At 43.3% G+C, this 22,500-nt stretch overlaps 2 protein-coding genes across 2 annotated transcripts in view; both read left to right on the top strand.

The window, feature by feature from the left end:
* csmd1a (CUB and Sushi multiple domains 1a) overlaps positions 1-3,210 on the top strand; it is a 52,915-nt gene extending 49,705 nt beyond the window's left edge. The window contains exon 5 of the mRNA XM_053674693.1: positions 2,999-3,210. Coding sequence (XP_053530668.1) covers positions 2,999-3,210 — 212 coding nt within the window. The remainder of the gene's footprint in view (positions 1-2,998) is intronic.
* A 5,688-nt stretch (positions 3,211-8,898) lies between these two features.
* Positions 8,899-22,500, top strand: part of csmd3a (CUB and Sushi multiple domains 3a) — a 164,248-nt gene continuing 150,646 nt past the window's right edge. The window contains exons 1-9 of the mRNA XM_053674960.1: positions 8,899-9,028; positions 9,839-9,916; positions 13,913-14,000; positions 14,139-14,263; positions 16,425-16,546; positions 18,688-18,791; positions 19,384-19,496; positions 19,616-19,798; positions 22,234-22,500. The exon at positions 22,234-22,500 is cut by the window's right edge and continues 45 nt beyond it. Of these exons, the coding sequence (XP_053530935.1) occupies positions 8,899-9,028; positions 9,839-9,916; positions 13,913-14,000; positions 14,139-14,263; positions 16,425-16,546; positions 18,688-18,791; positions 19,384-19,496; positions 19,616-19,798; positions 22,234-22,500 (1,210 nt within the window). The remainder of the gene's footprint in view (positions 9,029-9,838; positions 9,917-13,912; positions 14,001-14,138; positions 14,264-16,424; positions 16,547-18,687; positions 18,792-19,383; positions 19,497-19,615; positions 19,799-22,233) is intronic.

Here is a 22,500-nt window from a genome sequence, read left to right on the forward strand (position 1 = left end):
ACATAATGATTTGTCACCATTTTAAATAAATAAATCTTGACTACGAAGTGTTATCTCATTTCAAGTCCGCTTGACTTTTTAATAACTGATGAAATCAAATTGCCGGGCCCCGGAGCTTATAAATTCACCTTCCGCTCACTATTATTTCACTAGTACTGTATATCTTCTCTACTTAGTGTGTAGTTTGTTTATGAGCGGATTAAACGTCGAGTTTAGCACCCCGTGATGCAGAATTCTCTCATATCACACTCAGTGATTAAGTCTTGCTGTGAAATTACAAAGCAGCTCAGTGGTAGATTGTGAATTTTACCTGCGTTGTATCTCCACAATCCAAAGCACAACGCTTTCGCAATATTGTTGGTTATGGAATGGCTCGAAGTCCCGAGCGCGTGTTGTTAGGACATCACTCGGTCCACGTTGCCTTCAAACCGCGTCTGTTTTGCATAATTGACCGAATGGAGTTTCTGAAGGGGGAGAAGTGTTTATTTCCCTTGCCTCCAGTAACGTATTTGCATTCGGCTATTTCTATTGATACGGTTTTGGTTTATGATCCAGTGTGTGAAGAAAGAATAATTTAACTGTTTTTTTTTTTTGGGTGCAGATCTCAGACCTGACGCTTGTCTGAGGTGCTCTGAATGCTAACGAATGGTAATTCAGTCGAGTCAAACTGCCTTATAGACGAAGATTTATAGTTACTGAAGATTATTTCCGACAGACGGATTAGTTCTGCGTCTTTCCTGATGAAACCGAACGGATAACAGCTACAGGTTCTGTGGGCGGAGCTACTGTTACATCCCTATAGTTGTTCATTTTCCTGTAACAGCACGCGATTTACCAGCGATCGCAGTTTTACTATAGAGCATGTTCGATGTTGTCATGTTTAATGTTGTGGAATGTCAGTGAAGCAGGTTCCTGTTCTTACGTCTGTCATGGCTTTTTTTTTTTCGCTCCCTCTCGGAGTTAATAAGACTTACGGAAAAGTCGCAAAGCATCAACGAAACGATACAGCTGACACCGGAGACTCCTTCCATAAACGTTAAATAAACATCTCCTCATGTTGCAGCCCGAACTCTTATCAGAGCTGCTGTTCTAAGTCAATCAATCAATCAATCAATCAACGTCTGACCAATCAGAATCAAGCTGTCAACAGTGCTGTGGGATCAATTGAAACGAATTTAAATAAATAAATGAAAGGGTATTTACAAGGCTTCAGGGAGCAAGACTGAGTGTTATACGGTGCAGTACGTCCACAACCGAGTACTGATAAATAAATAAATAAATAAATTTGTCTGAGAGAAAAAAAAACAACAACAAACCCGGAGGGGGGGCTTAAAAAAAAATCCTTTAAAAAAAAATATCATTTTATTTTCATAATTTATGGACACATTTATGACTCCTGAGACTCTTTGTGTTCTTCATACTCTGCGATATAAAAAGTCTATGACAAAATTTTAAGTTTACCTCTAAATGCAGGTCAAAGTCAGTGCAAATCATATTAATACCCGGGTCATCCGTACTCATTATATGATGAATAATTTCCATGCGGCGGGAAGAAAACCAAATTGCGTGCAGTCGTTTAAACTGTTAAGTAAGCATTCTTCTACTTATAATGGATGCTGCGGCATTCAGCACGATAATGGATAATATATTTAGCCCAAATTGATATTTATTCATCCTAATGTTTCCAGAATTACAGCATAAATAAATATATGCTTTACACGGGCAGACAAGATGATCAAAATGCTGCCCGCGAGACTCGCCCTATCATCCGGAGATTGCGCGCTTGAAACCCAACGGCGCCTCGGATATTTGTGCGAGTTCTACCGAGCCGAATCCTACCGTCCCATGCTGTCTGGGTAGGACGGGGATACTGATTCTCACACTGACACATCCAAGCCAAACATGGGCGAAAGTATGAGTGCACGTGACCATCACAGCATTAGAAACACAGAGTTATATACAATGTCTCAGTATGCCTGTGCATTACCGGTATGTTCCAGCATGACAATGGAGAAAGTGAGCTCCATGGGTTGCCAAGGCTAGACTGGAACAACGCAGGTGTTCTGAACAGATCCCTGACCTCAGCCCCACGGAACACAACCTTCGGGATGTACCGGAACTGGAACTTCGTCGCACGACATCAGTGCCCGATCTCACTAATACTCGAGGCTGAATGAGCACGAATCCCAACAACCACGCTCTAAAAATCTAGTGGAAAGCCCTCCTAGAAGAGTGGAGCGCGTTATAAGAGTAAACGGGGAGTAAATCTGAAATTAGATCAACAAACTCGGGCGTCAACAAGCTTTCGGCTATATCCTGTAATGTCTGCAGAAGAGGGCAGATAGCACTTTGCTATCTAAGTGCGTTATGCTGCAGAGGCTGGCTTCATGTGTTTCAGAGGAAGCACGTGTCAGCCTTCACGTCCTTCAGACTTTTTTTTAAGCCATTGTACGATGGGGAGATCTCGCTGGTGGATGGGAATGGGGAAATGACCAAATCCGGGAGAAAGCAGGTGGGGAAAAAAGACCAGACGGAAAACGGTGGCCGCCGGTTGGTCTGGAATTGTGACACGTGATGTGACATTGTTCTACAAAAATCCCCCGCCCCCCAGCTCTCTGCTTCAGTCTCTTTTGAAAATCCTTGACGATATATAAAGGTCGTTAGCAGTTTCCAACAGTTTGTGAATTTCATCCAGTGCGCTGTAAGTGCCTAAATGAAGTCGCTAGTTAGCGGATTGGCGATCTGCTCCCACTCTTGTAAGTATGGACTGTGATGGCTTTGCAGCTGAGATGGACCCCTAAAGTTTGTAGGACAGTTTTCCACTCGTTAGTCCGTCTGTTCGTTATTTGAAATGCTTGCGTTTGAGTTTTAGTGACTATGTGACAGTGGCTTTGACTTAAATGTTTGGTTTTTTTTAATCATCCTGAAAAAGTGCCGTGTGTGGAGTATTTCATACCAGGTTCGAGTCATTTCATGTGTTTCTGTGTCGGTTCTCCAGCGGAGGACACGTGCGGAGGAACCTTCCGGAGTTCCAGCGGCGTGATTTCCAGCTCGGACTTCAAGAACGACTACAAGAACAGCGGAGAGTGTACGTGGACCATCGTGGCTGACCCTGGAGACACCATTTCGCTCGTCTTCACCGACTTCCAAATGGACAACAAGTTCGACTACTTGGAGGTGGAAGGATCAGAGCCGCCGTCGATATGGTGAGAGGTTCTTCTGGGTTTTTTTTTCTTCTTCTTCTTCTTCTTTTTCTCTGGTTTTCACACGATGGAATGTATGATCGATCTATTCCTGCCGCGATAGTTCACTCTTACGTAGCGGCGTAAGGAACTCGCTGAGTTTCAGTCAGCGTTCTGCTGTGATAACGTCCTCATGTTCTACCCGTCATTCCACTTCGACGTCACGTGTAATCGTGTGTAAATGGATGTTTTGTGACTAGTTTTGTCACGTAGATAAAATAAATCGACATTATTTGGAAAGAAAGAAAGAAAGCATATATTAGCTTATAGCTTGACATCTACGTGAGGAATAAAACACTCGGGGCTGTGCTGTTAGAAGAAATTAATCAGTGACAGGTCGGTGCGATGAAGCGTAGCTACCGCTTCCACTCTGATGTTGATTATTTTCCAATAACGGCACAAACCGACGCGTTTTATTCCTTTCACACCGCAGCAATTTGCCAACGATAACATTTTAATTACTTAAAAAAAGACACGTCATACTTTTTTTTTTTTTTTTTTTTTTTTTTTTTATCCATTAATGGTTGCATTTACATTGGAAAGTCTACCAAACGAGCATTATTACGTAGTTATCATGAAGATGTTATAGAAAATGAAACCACTTTAACTAGCTTTAACACTCGGAAACAGCTATCGCTGTCGAGGCTTAAAATATGAGTCCAAAAATGGAAATCGTGTTGATTGAATTCTTCGTCTGAAACTTATTTTCCATCTCAGGCCACTTGAGTGAATGAGTTTCACTATTGCAGATACTTTACCACATGCGTAGATGCTGATATGTTTCTTAATCAAATCCTGTGGTGCATTTAAATAAATAAATAAATAAATAAATAAATCAATAGAAATACAAAATTCCAGCGCATAATTCCGCAGGTGCTTAATAACTGTTCCTGTCTTGGTTGTCACGGCGATATTCTGTACAATTTCCCCCACCAGCGCGTTCATCGATTCTGGTGAACCGCTCCCGAAAGCTACATGATGAAGTAGATGCATTTTTGTGAAGCTGGAACAAGCTTCCTGTCCTGCTCTCGCACCAAATCCATTAGTTTCGTTCAAGTGACCTTTAGGTAATTCCACCCGACATGTTACTACCGAAGGGGTAACAAAATCCGATTGTAACTTTCAGATCCCTCATAGTTTCAGAGATAAGTAAAGATGGGGGTGGGGGGGTGGGAGGGGGGGGGGGGTATGAAGCAACGCCTCGACGTATTCGCACCAGACCAGAGTGCTGTTGAACGTTCGGTGCTGATTGGTCAGGAGGTGCCGCTTCATTTTAAACAGCTCTGACAGTGGCAAGGCGAGGCACACATGGACGGATTAAAAATGGCGAGTAATCGTTGATACGGTGAGGATCCCAGACGGTGAGGAGGAGTCTATTTAGCATTTACGGAGTAAGGAGTCTCCAGCGTCAGTGGCTTGCAGCTTCCGACATTTCGAGATCGGCGGTTTCTCGGTAACAAGAGTGAAAAGACAGCTGCTATAATGTAAGCCAGAACAGGACACTACCTCGTTTCACGGATGCTACACGATGATAAATTTAGCTATAAATGGATTAAAAAAATAATAAATAGTACATGTTATTCTTTAATAAATAAGAAATTGTCAGCCTTTGCGAACTACTGTGGCGTTAGAGGAATTAAAACATCTCAGGCCAGGATTTCATAGGAAAATCATCAACTTTGAGGTGGAACCGGTACCTCCGCTTTGCCCAGCACCCCCAGCTTTTCACTGAATTATTCTGAGAAGAGCTTTTTCACTCTGCTACATAGAAATCTCGACCTAAACGCAACATGAGACTTAAAGGGGACACTTGACGAAAAAAAAGGGGAATACTTTTCCTTTGTTTCTGGGTCATTTCCGAAAGGCTGTGGGCGGCTGATTTCAGATCACTCGCCTCGTTCTGAAGTAATTTCGTGAATGCAGGTCGAGTGTGACTTGTATGAATTGTATGTTGTCTCTTCTCAGCACTTTTTTATTATTTTTTTTATTTTTTTACAACGCAACAGTCTTTACAGAACAAGGACAAAAAACGATTCTCTCGTGGAGAAAAAAAAAAGACTCTCTCTTGCATCTCAGAGAGAGCTACGACGTCTCTATCTCAAACGGGCCGATCCATAACGGCTCGTTTTCCTTTAGCTTTCATTCCCTCTTTTACAGTCTCGCTGTCTCAGAAGGTTTCCAGCTAACCCCCTCCCGGACCCTGGAAACAGAGATACTCGATACGCAACCCCGTTACGTCGTCTCACAGATGACGGTTAAAAAAAAAACAAACAAACAAAAAAAACGACGACACACAAACGACGACGCACTCGTGACAAGATTACTTCGCATATAATCGTTCCGCTTCTGTGAAGCAGGAAAACTGGTGTTGTGTTGTTTTTGTTTGGAACGAACGCTACTCACCAGATGTTCTTCAGTGATTTCACTTTGGACCATTTTTTTTTTAATCGTCGTTGTTGTTTCGGTTTGTTTAGAAAGTTCTCGGGAGTTTCGTCTCGCTTTGGCGACGACCTGCGTCCGCTTTGTACGTCAAACCAGTGACTCGGTAGTCAATCTGAACAAGCTTTTTATTTTCTCAGCTCTCCTGGACAGTATTAGCGAGGCAGTATAAAATTACCGCCGGTCGCAGGCTCTGTAAAAGCTCACCCACAGTCTATTAATACGGCTTGTCACTGAGCACATTACGCAGCTTTGTATAAACTGATAATGAGGCTCGGGCCCAGCTGGCCTATATTGTGTTTCTGCCCCAGCCTGTGCTCTGAGAATTTTCTGATATATGACTTTGTATCTCATTAAGCTTCTTTTGAGTCATCTAACATATTATAGAGTCGGTTCCATCTCATATGCTAATGTGGCTAAATACTTAAACGGTATGATTTCCTTTGCTTTGATACTTCTTTGATACTCGAGGTCTTTATCTGTTCTTTTGTGAACTCTCCTTTCGTCAATGGTGATATTTCAGAGTTTGACCATTCTAAGAGCGGGCCAGCAATCCTCTAAGCGTTATGGTGAAAAGGTGCATTTTCCTGTCATATTTCACTGTCGAATCCCTGTCCAGAACGGTGAAATGTTTGCACACAAGATGAAATGGGAAATCTATTGCTGGCAGCTTTTCAGATGAGCTTGAGATTTTGTCCCGCCCCAGGCTCCTGTGCCATTTACATCTCAGCAAATAGCACGGTGATTTATAAAGGTCAGGTTTTACAGTGTCGTATGAAATCCTTTTCGAGCTCAACATCATACGTGTGTAACGTAAATTTCTTCCTCTATTTCTCTCAGATGCATCATTGGGCTCGATTTTTTTTTTTTTTTACAATGAAAGACTCAGCTTAGGTGCGCATTTCATCCTGGAGATAAGCATGGGTTATTATCATACAGCTTAGGGATCTGGTACCTTTCTAAAGATAGGAATAATCTGTACAAGGAAGAAATAAGGCATGGAGTGTCGAATCAAGGTGGACCGAGATCAGGGCAGAAGATCAGTGAAGTGGCACATAAGCACCTTCTCGTCCTGAGTGGTCCGTTTGAAGCAGTTGGGATTTTTCAAGGTCAAAGCAGGAAGAACTAGTAAAAGACAACAAATCATTTCATCCACTTAATGGAGGTGAGATGAGTCGATTTTTAACTCCTCGAGTCTTCCAAGCATTCACCTAGATGTTCCTGGGACATCCGAATTCCAAAAAAGGAAACTTTCAAGGCACCACGTAATCCTTTCAAGAATATCGGCTTGAAGGTTCATTCCCTTTTGACACGTCCTTCCAAAAAGGAAATCGTGGAGGCATCGGGTAGACAGGTCGATGATTCCAGATCGTGGGGATTTCTTGATGTATGCGTTCTTCACCACAATAATCCACAAGAATAACCAAGCCATTGCTTCCTCACAGATAATGAGGGTTCCACGTTGGCATTAGGAAATCCGTGTCAAAAAGTCGGCAGGTAGCCTTGCCAGGATGTGGTCAATAAGTGGTGATGTGCGCTTCTAACTTATTTTCACTCAATGCCGTGTGGGTACAAAAGGAGATGGCACTAAGACTGCCCTGGAAAAGTCTGGGAATTGATTTGCTGACTCAGATCCACTAATTGCATGGTCAAAAACCATCCACGTTTTATCTGTGGAGAACTGATAAACATAGAGATTCTTGATGAACCCAGTTGCCAGTGCCCTGGAGGAGCGCCTTTCCAATAAGTCGAGTAATTTGTCCTTGTCTTTGACTGGTTTTTGTGAAGATGTTTTGGATGAAGTTTAAATGTGAGGAAGCATTAAATGAGAACCCCCTTGAGCTAGTGAGCATGGTACAACCCAAGATACAGAAGCAGAGTTGCAGAGATTATGCATGAGGGAGCGAGTAGGAAAAGAAGATTAGTTCAGTCGAGAAAATACCCCGAAATCAGGCCAATCTGAAGGAATTCAGAACGTTCCAACGTGAACAAATCTTCTATGTGGGACTCGACAATGTTCACCAGGTCCCAAAATTCCATCTTTGAAAGTGTGCTTCACTGAGATGTCTAAGATGTCTGAGGGCTGCTTAACAATGTATTGTATTTTGACCTGTCGTCACCTTAGTATTTCTGACCTTAGTGACCTTGCCTAGGTAGTAGGAATTGGTGCTCCATCAAAAAAAAACAACCTCTAAACATGGTCCATCCCAAGCAAGCAAATGAACACGATCCCTCGGATCGGTAGTGAACCCGTGGTTAAGGTTTTGGGCTACTAATGAGTTAAGCCCTTGTACGGCCAAGCTACCAATGTTGGGGACTTGAGAAAGGAACTAAACCACCTGAATCCAGGCCTTCTGAACAGCAGCCTTGAGTCTTAACCCGGGATCCATTATCTACAGTCTGAAAGAATTGTTTCACTGCCTGACTGGCTTGCTTGCTTGCTTCCTTGTAATGAACCTTGCCTATAGCTTTGGGCTGCTGATCAGAAAGACCTGAATTCATGACCCTGTCCTGGCAAGCTGCCAGTTTGGGCCACATTTCCGCCCAGCTCAGCTTTCTAACATGTTAGGATATGCGAAGAAAATGATTTCACTTTACTTCTACATACTTCTAATAGATTCTACAGTCCCTCCCATTCATTTTTAAACCAGATAGAACCTTGTAATTACTGGATTAAGGGAACTGTGTGTTCATTTATCCCCAAAACAAAAATAAAATGATATCTTGAGTGAAGAACCCCACACTGGCTTTCTGAAAGAAGGCCCAAACCCCTGCTGCACTCTTCAGACAACATCTTTTCTTTGGTAAACGTCCCAGTGTTGAAGTGGATAATGTGAGTCCAGGGCGGGATTGCCTTTAATTGCAGCGAGGCAATAAAACGTCCATCTCCAGCCCAAGGCTCGAGAGTCGGAGCTGCGTGTGTGTAAAGCTTGAGCTGCATTTTAATGCATTCTGGCCACAGATTTCACACACTGGTGTATACCGAGAGATGTTTCTATTTAATGGACTTAATAAAAAATGGCAGACCTAGACGATTCTTCACAGTCACTGTTTTCAAGTTAACGCAGAGGATTCTGTTTGAATTCCCTTAATGCACTGCAAGCATGTATCGTTTCCTTTACTTTGTGGTTGCGACTCTTTTTTTTTTTTGTCATTCAATAGCTTCTACGTTCATTTAGTCTTTTAGTCAACATAGCGGTATAGTAATCTACGGTACATGTTTCTTTCCCACAGGTTGTCTGGGACGAATATTCCGGTACCTATCGTCAGCAACAAGAACTGGCTCCGGCTCCATTTTGTCACAGATAATAGTCACAGGCATAAAGGCTTTACGGCTCAGTATCAAGGTAATCTACAGTATATTGTCTTTTGTCTTGTGCTCTCTAGTATAGCTCAAAAACCTTTACCTGTATCACCATGGAATTATTTATTTCATCATACTGTTGATTTATCAATTCTGACAGGTCAGAAGGTGCTGGTTAATTGTCTATAGCAGCAGCTCTTGTAGTAGTTCAGCTGCAGCGCAAATCACAGCGTGCTTGTCCGAATATATATATATATTACGTGTATTTTGGCAATAAACCTGATTTGCAATGGGGGTTGAATAATCTTGATTGCAACTGTACTTCTAATGTGTTCATCTTATTCACGTGAGTTATTCGCAGTCATTTAATGACGTTCTCTGAGAGACGATCTGAGCATCTTTCGGCTTTCATTCGGTAAAGACAAAAGAAAAAAAAACAAAAAAATAAAAAAACAAGAATGAATTATTATTCCATGAGGATGTTTAAGGCCTGAACGTACGGTAACTCAGTAAGGCTTGTCACATAACTCAGTGATATGTATCGTATTACTCTATTCCCTCATATACACTCGATTCCTCAGTGATACTGCATGAGACTCAGATCACAATACGACTGAACCCGAATCCCCCAGCCCCTGAAAGAAAGATCGTTCGCCCTGTAACATGCTGCTCTCCGCGTCTCAAAAGGACGATGTCTCTGTCCCCGTACGACCATTTTCTCTCGCTCATATTTTCTCAGCCCTGCAACAATTGGAGCCGGAGAAGATTGATCTTGGTATTGTAGGTATTCTGTGGGAGACCTGCCTCGTTCAATTTCATACCCCCCCCCCCCCCCCTCACTCTTTTTGAACAGTGAAACGGTCTGGAGACTTCAAATCAAGAGGGGTGAAGCTACTGCCTGGGAAAGACAACACTAGCAAATTTGCTATAAGTAAGTCCGATATTTCATTCCTCGTTCTTTTCTTTCCCGGCGACCAGCGCTATTTTTCCAAGCTCGTGCTTGGAATTTGAAAAAATATATTTATTTATTTATTCTACATATAACGACGACAGATCGGCCTTCCTAGAGCGGAGTGATCTCTAGTTAGACACTTTTACAGCTAATATTTCGACAAAAAATATCAACGGTACATACGACCTATCGGTTGAGGCCCGTAGGGTGCATTGAATCTACAACATACGATACACACTGCAAAACCGGATGAGTTCATTTGACTCAAAAAATTCGAGGAAACTAATTACCTCCAATTTTTTTTAAGTGTTTTAAGCCAAATAAACAAAAATATAACAACAAAAAAAAAAATCATTTTAAATGACAAAAGTTTGACTTAAAAAAACTTGAAAAAACGTTGAGGTCATTAGTTTCCTTGAATTTTTTATTTTTTATTTTTTTTTTGAGTTAAATGAACTTATCCGGTTTTACGAGAAAACAACCCAATGCAATCCAACCAAACCTGATTTGTCAAGTCTACTGTTTCCAGTCGGGAACATTTTCTATAAACCACCGAAAAACCTTTAACCATGACGCTTCGTCCGTGATGACGGTGTTACTTAGTGAGCTTGCTGTAAATACTATAGTATACGTGCCTATTAAAGCAACTCAGCTAATGCTACAGCTAATGTTTAATCTATTTGGGGTATCTTTGTGGCTTTGTTTATCTTTATCTTTAATTCATTTGGGGATATGTTCTGGGCTAAAATACCAGTCCGTTGCGGACTCTGCGGCAGATCTAGCCGTATCATATCGAAGATCTAGTCTTGTTTGTATCATCTACGGCGGAAACGTTGCCGAGTCCCTCCCCCGCTTCCTGAGGGATTCAGATTATTACAGGTACCTGCTTGTACTGTGGGTCAGTGCCTCTGAGAGTGGCAGATTTTTCTTGAGTACGAACGTTCGAAAATGTGGACTGCAGAAGGAAGTCAGTTTATGATGTAACATGAAAGAAAATGACTGCTGTAATGAGTCTAGCCCAGCAGAGTAATACGCAGCCGATATACTGCCGCGTGATTTTTATTTTTTTTTTCCATTTTACAATTACGACGTTAATCAGTGCAAATCCCATTCAATTTAACAATATGGCTTCCACTATCAATATTCAGCAGCTTATAAAATAGCACTTGATGCAGCGCATTTTTTATTATTATGGGTTTTTATTTATTTTTTTTTATATCACACTCCGACAGTTAATTGTCTGCACAACTTGATGAAGCCATGAGACACTAAACCGAGGTAATGTGTGCATGGGAATATTCTATTTTATATCTGATATCATGCTTTTCAGTTGCTACGAACTATTCGGTATTGTTCATAACTATACTCATAAAGCCTGGCCGTGAACATTTGACGCGGACGGAAACTCTACCCGACAGCGCTCTGACGCGTATTATGGTTCCATTATGGTTATTTTATGGTTATGGATTACTTTCAGTCAACCAGCAGTGTGGTCCTAGTTAATTGGCGCACTCCTCTGCTCGCATTTCTGTTTCGGGCTCAGTGTAAATGCCATTGCTTAGTCACTGCCTCACTCTGCGTTTTCGAAAAAACGCTTTGACGGGAACGTGAGCGGTCGGCGGAAGCGAAAAACGAAACGAGCCGTGCCTCCTGGCTGACTTTTGATTCGCTAATGACACTTTGACGATCAGAAATGACGCTGTATATCTCAGATCGAAGCCTTTAAAGATGACGCATGCACTCTAAAAGCAACACTTTATTCGTAGCACCTTTTGAAAGGCAGTTTTGTCGGTCGAAGCAACTTTGTTACCCCTCTGAAGACCAATATATGATGATTTCTGTGCCGGCGATGGCTGATAACATTATAAACAAAGCGACTAAAGCTTTAAATCTTTTTTTATGCCAGGGTATGACTGTGGATTGGTACATCTAGTCTGTCTCCGTTCATCAATCTGTAGCAGAGAAATCGCCGTTGTTCACCGCTTTTTACATTTTATTTATGGTAATTTAACGTACGTGTTTGTTTTGATACTTAAAAAAAAAAAAAAAAGAAGCTTTTGAAGAAGTTTAAACATCGAGCTCGTTGCGCCCGATCGAAGTGAGGGTCGTAACGTAACTCGAAGAGATTTGTCATTTTGTAGTCAAATAAAAGGGACGAATATCTGCCGCCATTGTCTCCCATTTATATTCTTCCTAATGCGATGATGTCATTCCCGACATACCAGCCCCCGAGTGGGATCTAAATGAATCCAAGAGAAGAGACGTGGAGTAGAGTTACGTGGAGTCTGCTCGAACCATAAGCCCATCTGAAGTTTTTACGTTTGAACGAAATAGCTACATTTCTATGAATTAGCAACTAACTTGCTAATTGCTATTGACTGCCAGCAAGCTAGCATTATCACAGCCTAATTCGTTGGAAAGTTACCTAAATAGTCACGCTGGGTTTATAGTAAGCATCGAAGGTTTAACAGCACTGTAGAAAGATGGCTATTTGAGTAAAACTTTACCAGTTTGACCGGTCTGGAAGCGTCTAGGTTTCCCTGGGAATGATGAATGTTTCATATTTGCATGAATTTACATAGAATTTGCATAAAAATGTTTGATGTTTGAATGATTCGAGATTTGTACCAAACGATCACTTGATAAGTGAGTGTACATGTTTTTGATCGTAATTCTTACTTCCTACGTTCGTTCCCAGTAGAACAACGCTCCGTATGTCGAGTATGAACTCTCTTAATACAGATCCAAGTGATTTATTAGACCGCCGAAGCGACGTCACGTCTTTTTTCGACTTGCACGTACTCGATATCGACTAAGCCGAGCCATAATTCTCATTTGTTTGCCACTCTGAGCGGGCGTGGCACCTATTATAATAAAGTATCGAGCGCATCGATTTATCTCAACCCGGCATTGTACCACTTCAGATACTTCATTAGAACAGGATAGAGGTTTTTATTAGCCTCTATTTCACAGTGGCTGCCGGGTACATGCAGAAGGATGAATTACGAGGGAATTATTTGCCTCAACACTGGCTCATTCGGCGTCCCGAAATGCCAGAAAACACCCCTGTGTTAATCAGCAGGCTCCTTAATTTTCCACTTCGCCATCAACTGCTGCTCTGACAGCCGTTAAGGCGGGTTTACTGTCACTTCTTGTGCAAAGTGTTGTCGGTCGGATGAAAAATGGCTCGAGTTTTTATTGGCGACTTCAGAGTTAGTGAGTTTGTGGCAACTTCAAAGCGAGTGTCAGACTTTTGAATTAGTGCGTCTGTCTTCAGTGTCTGTCTTTACACCACAGTGTTGTTGAACTCTGGATTCTGATTGGTCAGACTCTGACTGCAGTGCTGGCTGATATTAATGCTGTTGTTCTAATACGTTTTCGTTTACGGTCCGGTCTACACTTATATAGCGCTTTTTTAACCTTAGTGGTTCCAAAGCGCTTTACACTGTGTCTCAGTCACCCATTCACACACACACACACACACACACATTAACAGTAGCAGAGCTGCCATGCAAGGTGCTAACTTGCTGTCGGGAGCAACTTACGGTTCAGTGTCTTGCCCAAGGAGACTTCGGCACGTGGAGTCACGTGGGCCGGGAATCGAACCGCCAACCCTACGGTTAGTGGACGACCCGCCCGACCACCTGATCCACAGCGTCCCGACTTAATCCGGGACTTGTATGGAGGGCGGTCTGTGTTACACACACATTGTTGATATGATGATGTTTTCTGTCAGGAGGTGTTTATTTAACATGTATGTAGTTAAGGAGTCTCCGGTGTGAACACTTTAGACCAGTCGTAAGTAAAGCTGCGACTTTACGTGCATGTTTATGATAGGATTTGGGAGCATGAGAGGCTGCGTCGAGAGAGAGAGAGAGAGAGAGAGAGAGAGAGAGAGAGAGAAAACAGGAGCAATCGTGGACAATAATGTTTTGCAGCAAAGCTTGCCTCACAGCTTCCTTTCTCCTCCTGTAGTGAACGAAGGAGGTGTGAAGCAAGTGTCTAATGACTGCTCAGACCCTGGGGAGCCGGAGAACGGCAGGCGTATTGGCGACGATTTCAGGTAAACCTAGTGTTGTGTGTGTGTGTGTGTGTGTGTTTAAACTGGAAAGATTGAGTTGCCGGAAAATCTACAGTCCTCATTCATTCTCCGGGGTTTTTCCTTTTGTAATTTGTGCCTTTAAACGGAAACATCTGGAAGCATCGGCTCCACGGTCGGGTTCACGTGTGACGGCGATCACGTGCTGCAGGGATCCAAGAGCATCACCTGCCAGAGGGTGGCGGAAGTGCTTGCCGCATGGAGCGACCATCCACCCGTATGTAAAGGTGAGAGATACTCCATAGTGCTGGACATTGCAAACGTGATAGCATAACAGAACCTGTTGTATAGCATACAGTAGAATCCCTTGGAATGCCTTACATAAGGCTGAATATTTCCAGGTTTTCATTGAAAACATCCTTTTTGAATGAAATCCCTTTTCCTTTCGATACACTCCCTTTAAGAGTGTGCTCCTAATCTCAGCTCGTTACCTGTATAAAAGACACCTGTCCACAGAAGCAATCAATCAATCAGATTCCAAACTCTCCACCATGGCCAAGACCAAAGAGCTCTCCAAGGATGTCAGGGACAAGATTGTAGACCTACACAAGTCTGGAATGGGCTACAAGACCAGTGCCAAGCAGCTTGGTGAGAAGGGGACAACAGTTGGTGCGATTATTCGCAAATGGAAGAAGCACAAAAGAACTGTCGATCTCCCTCGGCCTGGGGCTCCATGCAAGATCTCACCTCGTGGAGTTGCAATGATCATGAGAACAGTGAGGAATCAGCCCAGAACTACACGGGAGGATCTTGTGAATGATCTCAAGGCAGCTGGGACCATAGTCACCAAGAAAACAACTGGTAACACACTACGCCGTGAAGGACTGAAATCCTGCAGCACCCGCAAGGTCCGCTGCTCAAGAAAGCACATATACATGCCCGTCTGAAGTTTGCCAATGAACATCTGAATGATTCAGAGGACAACTGGGTGAAAGTGTTGAGGTCAGATGAGACCAAAATGGAGCTCTTTGGCATCAACTCAACTCGCCGTGTTTGGAGGAGGAGGAATGCTGCCTATGACCCCAAGAACATCCCCACCGTCAAACATGGAGGAGGAAACATTATGCTTTGGGGGTGTTTTTCTGCTAAGGGGACAGGACAACTTCACCGCATCAAAGGGACGATGGACGGGGCCATGTACCGTCAAATCTTGGGTGAGAACCTCCTTCCCTCAGCCAGGGCATTGAAAATGGGTCGTGGATGGGTATTCCAGCATGACAATGACCCAAAACACACGGCCAAGGCAACAAAGGAGTGGCTCAAGAAGAAGCACATTAAGGTCCTGGAGTGGCCTAGCCAGTCTCCAGACCTTAATCCCATAGAAAATCTGTGGAGGGAGCTGAAGGTTCGAGTTGCCAAACGTCAGCCTCGAAGCCTTAATGATTTGGAGAAGATCTGCAAAGAGCAGTGGGACAAAATCCCTCCTGAGATGTGTGCAAACCTGGCGGCCAACTACAAGAAACGTCTGACCTCTGTGATCGCCAACAAGGGTTTTTAAACCAAGTACTAAGTCATGTTTTGCAGAGGGGGTCAAATACTTATTTCCCTCATTAAAATGCAAATCAATTTATAACATTTTTGACCTGCGTTTTTCTGGATTTTCTTGTTGTTATTCTGTCTCTCACTGTTCAAATAAATCTACCATTAAAATTATACACTGATCATTTCTTTGTCAGTGGGCAAACGGACAAAATCGGTAGGGGATCAAATACTTTTTTCCCTCACTGTATGTGTTATAATATCAGTTCATCGTGAACACTACATGTTATAATGCACTATAACACAGCCTTAACTCAGTCCGAGTGCGTCAGCGTTATACCGTCTTCGCTGTTCACACGAACAGTCGTCATAACGTGTCATGCGTATGACGTGGATATATAATGCAGGCTTATGAGAGGTGTTATAAGCTGTTATGCATGTTATATGACTTGAGACTGGTTGAATCGGAGTCCATATTACTGTACCAGCCTCATGTGTTCCCCATTTATTTATTTATTTATTTATTCATTCATTCATCTCAGGGATAGGAAGTCGACTCGAAACATCTTTCAGTGTGTTACACACCGACATTTGGGCACAATGGAAAGATAATCTGTTTTCTCTAAACATATTTATTACACATAATCTTATAACCTCACTGTACGTACTCGTGAGATATTTTCACTTAATAATACGCTTGGCTGCGACGCCAGGCTTGTTATCTTTCTCACATTTTCCCTTCGGTGGTTTTTAGCGAAACTGTGCCATGTGTGATCCTTGCAAGAACCACAAGCCCTTAATACACATGTTCACTCTTGCCAAAAAAAAAAAACAACCCCCCACCTCCCATCATACTTACACGTTCCATCTCGCTGTTGTTGTTGTTGTTGTTGTTGTTTTTTTCTTCAGTGAAAACGTGTGGGTCGAACCTCTACGGCCCGTCTGGCACTTTTACGTCTCCCAATTTCCCCATCCAGTATGAGAGCAACTCGCAGTGTGTTTGGATAATTACCGCCAGTAATCCAAATAAGGTAACGCACTTCATCTGCGATCGCCTCAGCCTGAACACACACACACACACACACTCCCGTAAGGACACTGACTCCGAGTTGATATATGATGCGTCAGCTTTGTGGATAATTATGCTCTGGCTTTACACTTAGTGGCTTGATTAGTGGCTTGATTGTTCCACGTTTATGAGCACCGTAGTGTTTTTGGGAGTATAGTGAAAGTCCATGGGTCATTTCATCCGACGTTCGAGATGGATGACGGTACAAAAAAAAAAAAAAAACCCTCGTTGAAGCATTCCCAAACAGTCGACGATCTTAAACAGGAAGAATTGAGCTGGTGAACGTGTTCATGGTAAAAACCATTTGAGATCATGTAATCAGAATGACGCTGTTTCTGCCTGATTTCAAGTGCAGTTCGGCAAAGGATTATAAGGGAATTGGTATAGGAACCTTAAATTTATTGTGCGTCCCGACACACAGATTGCAGGATTGTGCCAAAAAAAAAAAAAAAAAAAAAAGAGTAGCTAAGTACGGAAGCTCTCTGTGCTGTTTAAGAGGTCATGTGACCTTTTGTTATTATTTAAGGAAGGAGTAAAACACTTGGCGGTGTGCTGTTATGGGAAAATAATCGATGAGAGAGTTTACTCTAGTGAATGTTACCGATCACGACATTAAAGTTGACCGTTTTGCTCTAAACGCACGCCCTGAGGTATTTTATTCCTCTTCTATAAAACAGCGATTTGCTAACACTTACAATTCAGTTTATTTATTAAACGACGACGTCATACGCTGGATCTGTTTCTATTACGGAAACGTCGCCAAAAGCGAGTTAATTCACTTACGTTATAGCAGAGACAAACAGTCCCTCTCTCGTCAGCTTAAACGACGCGGCTTACACTGGAGACTCCTTCCATAAATACTAAATAAACGTATTCTCACAGAGAACATCATCATATCGGCAATGACACGTTTTTTTATCATCGGTTTATGTCCCTGTGAATGTGCTGTTACTATAGAAACACCTTAACATAAACATACAACCGCATTACAATCAGAACTGCAGTTCTAAAAAAAAAATAAAAAAAAAAATGAACGAACGCCTTCTGACCAATCAGAATCCAGAATGCGCCTGCAGAATGCATGCGGTTTACATCCGACCCTTGTTTTGTTCTTATGATCTAATTGAAATTGTTTAGGTGTTACTTTTCGTAGATAAATGTTCTTCTACAGTTCACTCGTTCACTAGATATTGTTCAATAATATATATATATATATGTCTAAATCGACACGTTCTCCTGAACATTTAGCACCGAAGCACATTTGAAGAAGCCCAGACTCTGAGACGGTGTACCTGCGTGCACATATTTGATCCATTTTCCCCCACAACTCTCTCTCGCTTCACGTCATTAACTATTTCCAAATAGCTGAGTTGTATATTCAATTGCTGTTAAATCTGCGTCCCCGTGGTGCCGTATGATGCAAATGGGTCCTAAATGACACAGCGAGACGATATTGCCTCATTTATCTTAGACAGATGGAATTGCCGAGTTTAAGTTTTATTGCAGTTCTCAGGCGCTCATAATACGAAAGCCACGGGCAGAACAAACGCGTTATGACATCATTAGCGCCGTGAAGTGATTTTAAGCACGCATATAGTGTACGTGTGTTCGGATTAGCGCGGTCGTGGATGTCGCATGTATGTTCTCGGTCTTAGCGCGGTGCGTTTGTAATCCGTCCCACGGCGTCCGTCTGCGGTGTTCACGTCGGTTCGCCTCGGCGACGCACCCTCCGCGAGAGTCATGCGGAAGGGAATCCGTCCTACCGATTCGTACGATCTAAAAGCAAGCGCCGGCGCGGAATCCGTAAATCACGCGACGCTGTGTTTTTTTTTTTATCCGCCGCGTTTTGTAATCGTAGCGACGCGAACTGCGCGTAGGCCGCTCGTGCGAATGAAGACTAATTTATCGATAACATATGTTCCACCGAATTGCCAGCTCTAATTAGCGCGCTTATTATGTGTGTAAATCATTCTTATTTGGCAAGCACGGCTCGTGGGAGTTCAACCGTACGAGAAGCATATGCGAAGGCCGTCAGGCTGAGGATCGAAACGAGAGGTCGTTTTCGCAGGAAGACGTAACCGGATATGTTCCCCGCCTTTCCAGGTGATCCAGATCAACTTCGAAGAGTTCGACTTGGAGCTCGGATATGACACGCTCACGATCGGAGACGGAGGAGAGGTCGGAGACTCCAGGACCATCATCCAAGTGTAAGTCCTGATTATTAGCTACCTAATTTCTCGTTTTCCGAAACCGACGTTTACCGTAATAGGTTTGCACATGAACCTGTTGCCTCGCACCTCCAGGGTTGAGGGGTTTGAATCCCACTACTGCCCTGTGTGCGCGCATGAATACCGAGTGATCCTGTGATTTTTTTTTTTAGCTGCACTACTGTCAGACTCGAGAACTCGACAGAAACGTTGTATAAGATAAGCGAGTATCCCACAATGCAGCTGTGTATCTCGGCCCTTTGTTTCTTGACCATTGCTTTTACTGGCGTTTCGCCAAGCCAGAATCTCCCACAAGGACAAAATCCCGCGTCCTGCCAAAACAAATGCACATAAAGCGCACTTCAAATAATTGGCTATGTATAACCATCTGCTTAATTCCGGTGATAAAATAGCGGCTGTCAATAACGATAGGATGAAACGAAGATATATCTCCCCCCCCCCCCCCCCCCCCCCCCCCTTCAGCGGAAGGCTTTGTTTATATCTCGCGTTGTATTCCATTCGTATCCCAGGCTGTTTCGTGATCCTCTTTATAAAAAGGACTTTTGAACTCTCTCTCTGTCTGTTTCTGCAGTTTGACTGGCAGCTTCGTGCCTGACCTGATTGTCAGCATGACCCATCAGATGTGGCTCCATCTGCAGTCGGACGAGAGCGTCGGCTCCATCGGCTTCAAAATCAACTACAAAGGTCCGTCCTCATCGTCGGCGTCATTCGAAAGCACTTTGAAAATGCTGCTCGTCGGCTCACATGCCAGTGACTCATTAATGGTTATTTATTTATTTATTTATTTGTTTGTTTTAAACCAGAAATTGACAAGGAGAGCTGCGGTGATCCTGGCATCCCTTTGTACGGTTTCCGCGAGGGAGCGGGTTTCTCCAACGGCAACGTGCTACGCTTCGAATGTCAGTTCGGATTCGAGCTCATCGGCGAAAGAACCATTTCCTGCCAGAATAACAATCAGTGGTCAGCCAACATCCCTATCTGTATTTGTAAGTACCGCCCACTGCTTGATGGACATACCGGACGGCGAAGCGCATCGATGGTAGAATCGTTCTCGAGGGATTTTGTCTTAGGGACTGAGCTGTAATTCAGGAAGGCAGTCGACTAGTCCACGAGTCGTCTTTTTTCCACATAGTTGAAGCAAAGAATTAAAGATGGCTGCTGAAATGATTGATCCTGGAACTGAGTGTGCGCAGCATGGAAGCTCATGTCCGTCATGTTTTCTCTTTATTGCACAAAGACCGGCCTTCCTTGAATGGAGAATACATTGTCTACAGCAACGTTTTTTTTTCCCCCTTGACTCACTAGCGTTGGAGCGAAAATTTAATTTTGCCTTGCAGGACAACGAGATTGTCGGGATTAGTCATAATTCCTTCCTGAGCTTGATTAAAAGAGCAGTCCCGTGAACACCTCTACTCTTCAAAAGTGATATGAAAGTGACGTACGACTAGTCGACTAGATAACGTAGTACTTGACTAGTCTGTGCAACCCCTCACGGTTTTCTGGGTAAACAAGACAGACTTCGGCGCTCATCTAAATCAGACACTCGGACTCGGGATCGCAGCAGACTAATGAGATAAGAGCATACCTCCTTCTCGGTCCTCGCAGCTTATCTCACAGCTGAACTAAGCGGCGTTCAGAAATGTCCCACATGCTCTCGTAAACAGCAGTATTTTATTCCTAAATGAGCGGTGGCAGTGCAGTCGAGTGCGTGCTGTCCTGAATACACAATGCGCCTATAAAGGTAGAGTCTGGAAAAGTGAAGAGTTGCAGATTTCATGGCGAGCTGTGCTCTTCATGTCTGTCCGGTACGTCGCAGATCGAAGAATTGGAATCGGATAAACCGATCGCCTTTCATCGTTGAATCACAAACAGCCGTGGTTCGGATCGATGCAAAAGACAACTATCGAATGAAATCGAGGCAGCAATCGGTTGTTATTGAAAAGGAAAGGCAGCTGGCGTGTAAAAGATTATCTGTCGGTTTAAAATGAAGTTGGTAAACTGTGTGAAAAGGTCAGCGATGTGATTTGCTCGTAACCGTTGCCTTTGTGAGCAGGGTTGAGCCGGGCCAGTACCTGGATGGGAGAAACTAAGGTCGCTGTTGGAAGTGGTATTAGTGAGGCCAGCAGGGGGCGCTCACCCTGTGGTCTATGTGGGGCCTAATGCCGTAGTATAGTGACGGGGACACTATACTGTAACAACCAAGGTCCTGTCTCTCTGTGGTCATTAAAAATCCCAGGACACTTATCGTAAAAGCGTAGGGGTATAAATCCGGTGTCCTGGCGAAATTCCCCCATTGGCCCTTCCCTTCTCTGTCATGGTCCCATTTTAATCCCCATCTCTGAATTAGCTACATCACTTTCCTTTCCTCTCCACTAATAGCTTGTACCCTAGCAGATTCAGTGGAATCACCGAATATTGAATCGTTGCCTTATGAATCGTATCGTATTGTACCCTAGCAGATTCAGTGGAATCACCGAATATTGAATCGTTGCCTTATGAATCGTATCGTATTGTACCCTAGCAGATTCAGTGGAATCACCGAATATTGAATCGTTGCCTTATGAATCGTATCGTATTGTACCCTAGCAGATTCAGTGGAATCGCCGAATATTGAATCGCTGCCTTATGAATCGTATCGTATTGTACCCTAGCAGATTCAGTGGAATCACCGAATATTGAATCGTTGCCTTATGAATCGTATCGTATTGTACCCTAGCAGATTCAGTGGAATCACCGAATATTGAATCGTTGCCTTATGAATCGTATCGTATTGTACCCTAGCAGATTCAGTGGAATCACCGAATATTGAATCGTTGCCTTATGAATCGTATCGTATTGTACCCTAGCAGATTCAGTGGAATCACCGAATATTGAATCGTTGCCTTATGAATCGTATCGTATTGTACCCTAGCAGATTCAGTGGAATCACCGAATATTGAATCGTTGCCTTATGAATCGTATCGTATTGTACCCTAGCAGATTCAGTGGAATCACCGAATATTGAATCGTTGCCTTATGAATCGTATCGTATTGTACCCTAGCAGATTCAGTGGAATCACCGAATATTGAATCGTTGCCTTATGAATCGTATCGTATTGTACCCTAGCAGATTCAGTGGAATCACCGAATATTGAATCGTTGCCTTATGAATCGTATCGTATTGTACCCTAGCAGATTCAGTGGAATCACCGAATATTGAATCGTTGCCTTATAAATCGTATCGTATTGTACCCTAGCAGATTCAGTGGAATCACCGAATATTGAAACTTGACTTCAAGTTTTGACTTCTCTAAGGCCTGTAAGAGATCCCCTGTCTCAAAACTCAGACCTGAAGCCTACTTGAAGTGTTATTTTTTTAAATCTTTTTTTAAATATATATATATATACTTTATTGAGTCATCCCTTCCATCCTCTTCTTCAGTCCCATGTTTGTCCAACTTCACGGCCGCCTCAGGGACAGTCCTGTCCCCGGATTACCCAGAAGGCTACGGCAACAATTTGAACTGCGTGTGGCTGATCATCGCCGAGCCGGGAAGCCGCATCCAGCTGACCTTCAACGACTTCGACTTGGAGCCACCCTACGACTTCCTGACGGTGCGGGACGGCGAGTTGCTGGGCCGCTTCACGGGCGCCGAGGTGCCGTCACACCTCACCAGCAACTCCAACGTCCTGCAGCTGGAGTTCCAGG

Source organism: Ictalurus punctatus, chromosome 23, assembly GCF_001660625.3.
Source record: "Ictalurus punctatus breed USDA103 chromosome 23, Coco_2.0, whole genome shotgun sequence".
NCBI classification, from domain to species: Eukaryota; Metazoa; Chordata; class Actinopteri; order Siluriformes; family Ictaluridae; genus Ictalurus; species Ictalurus punctatus.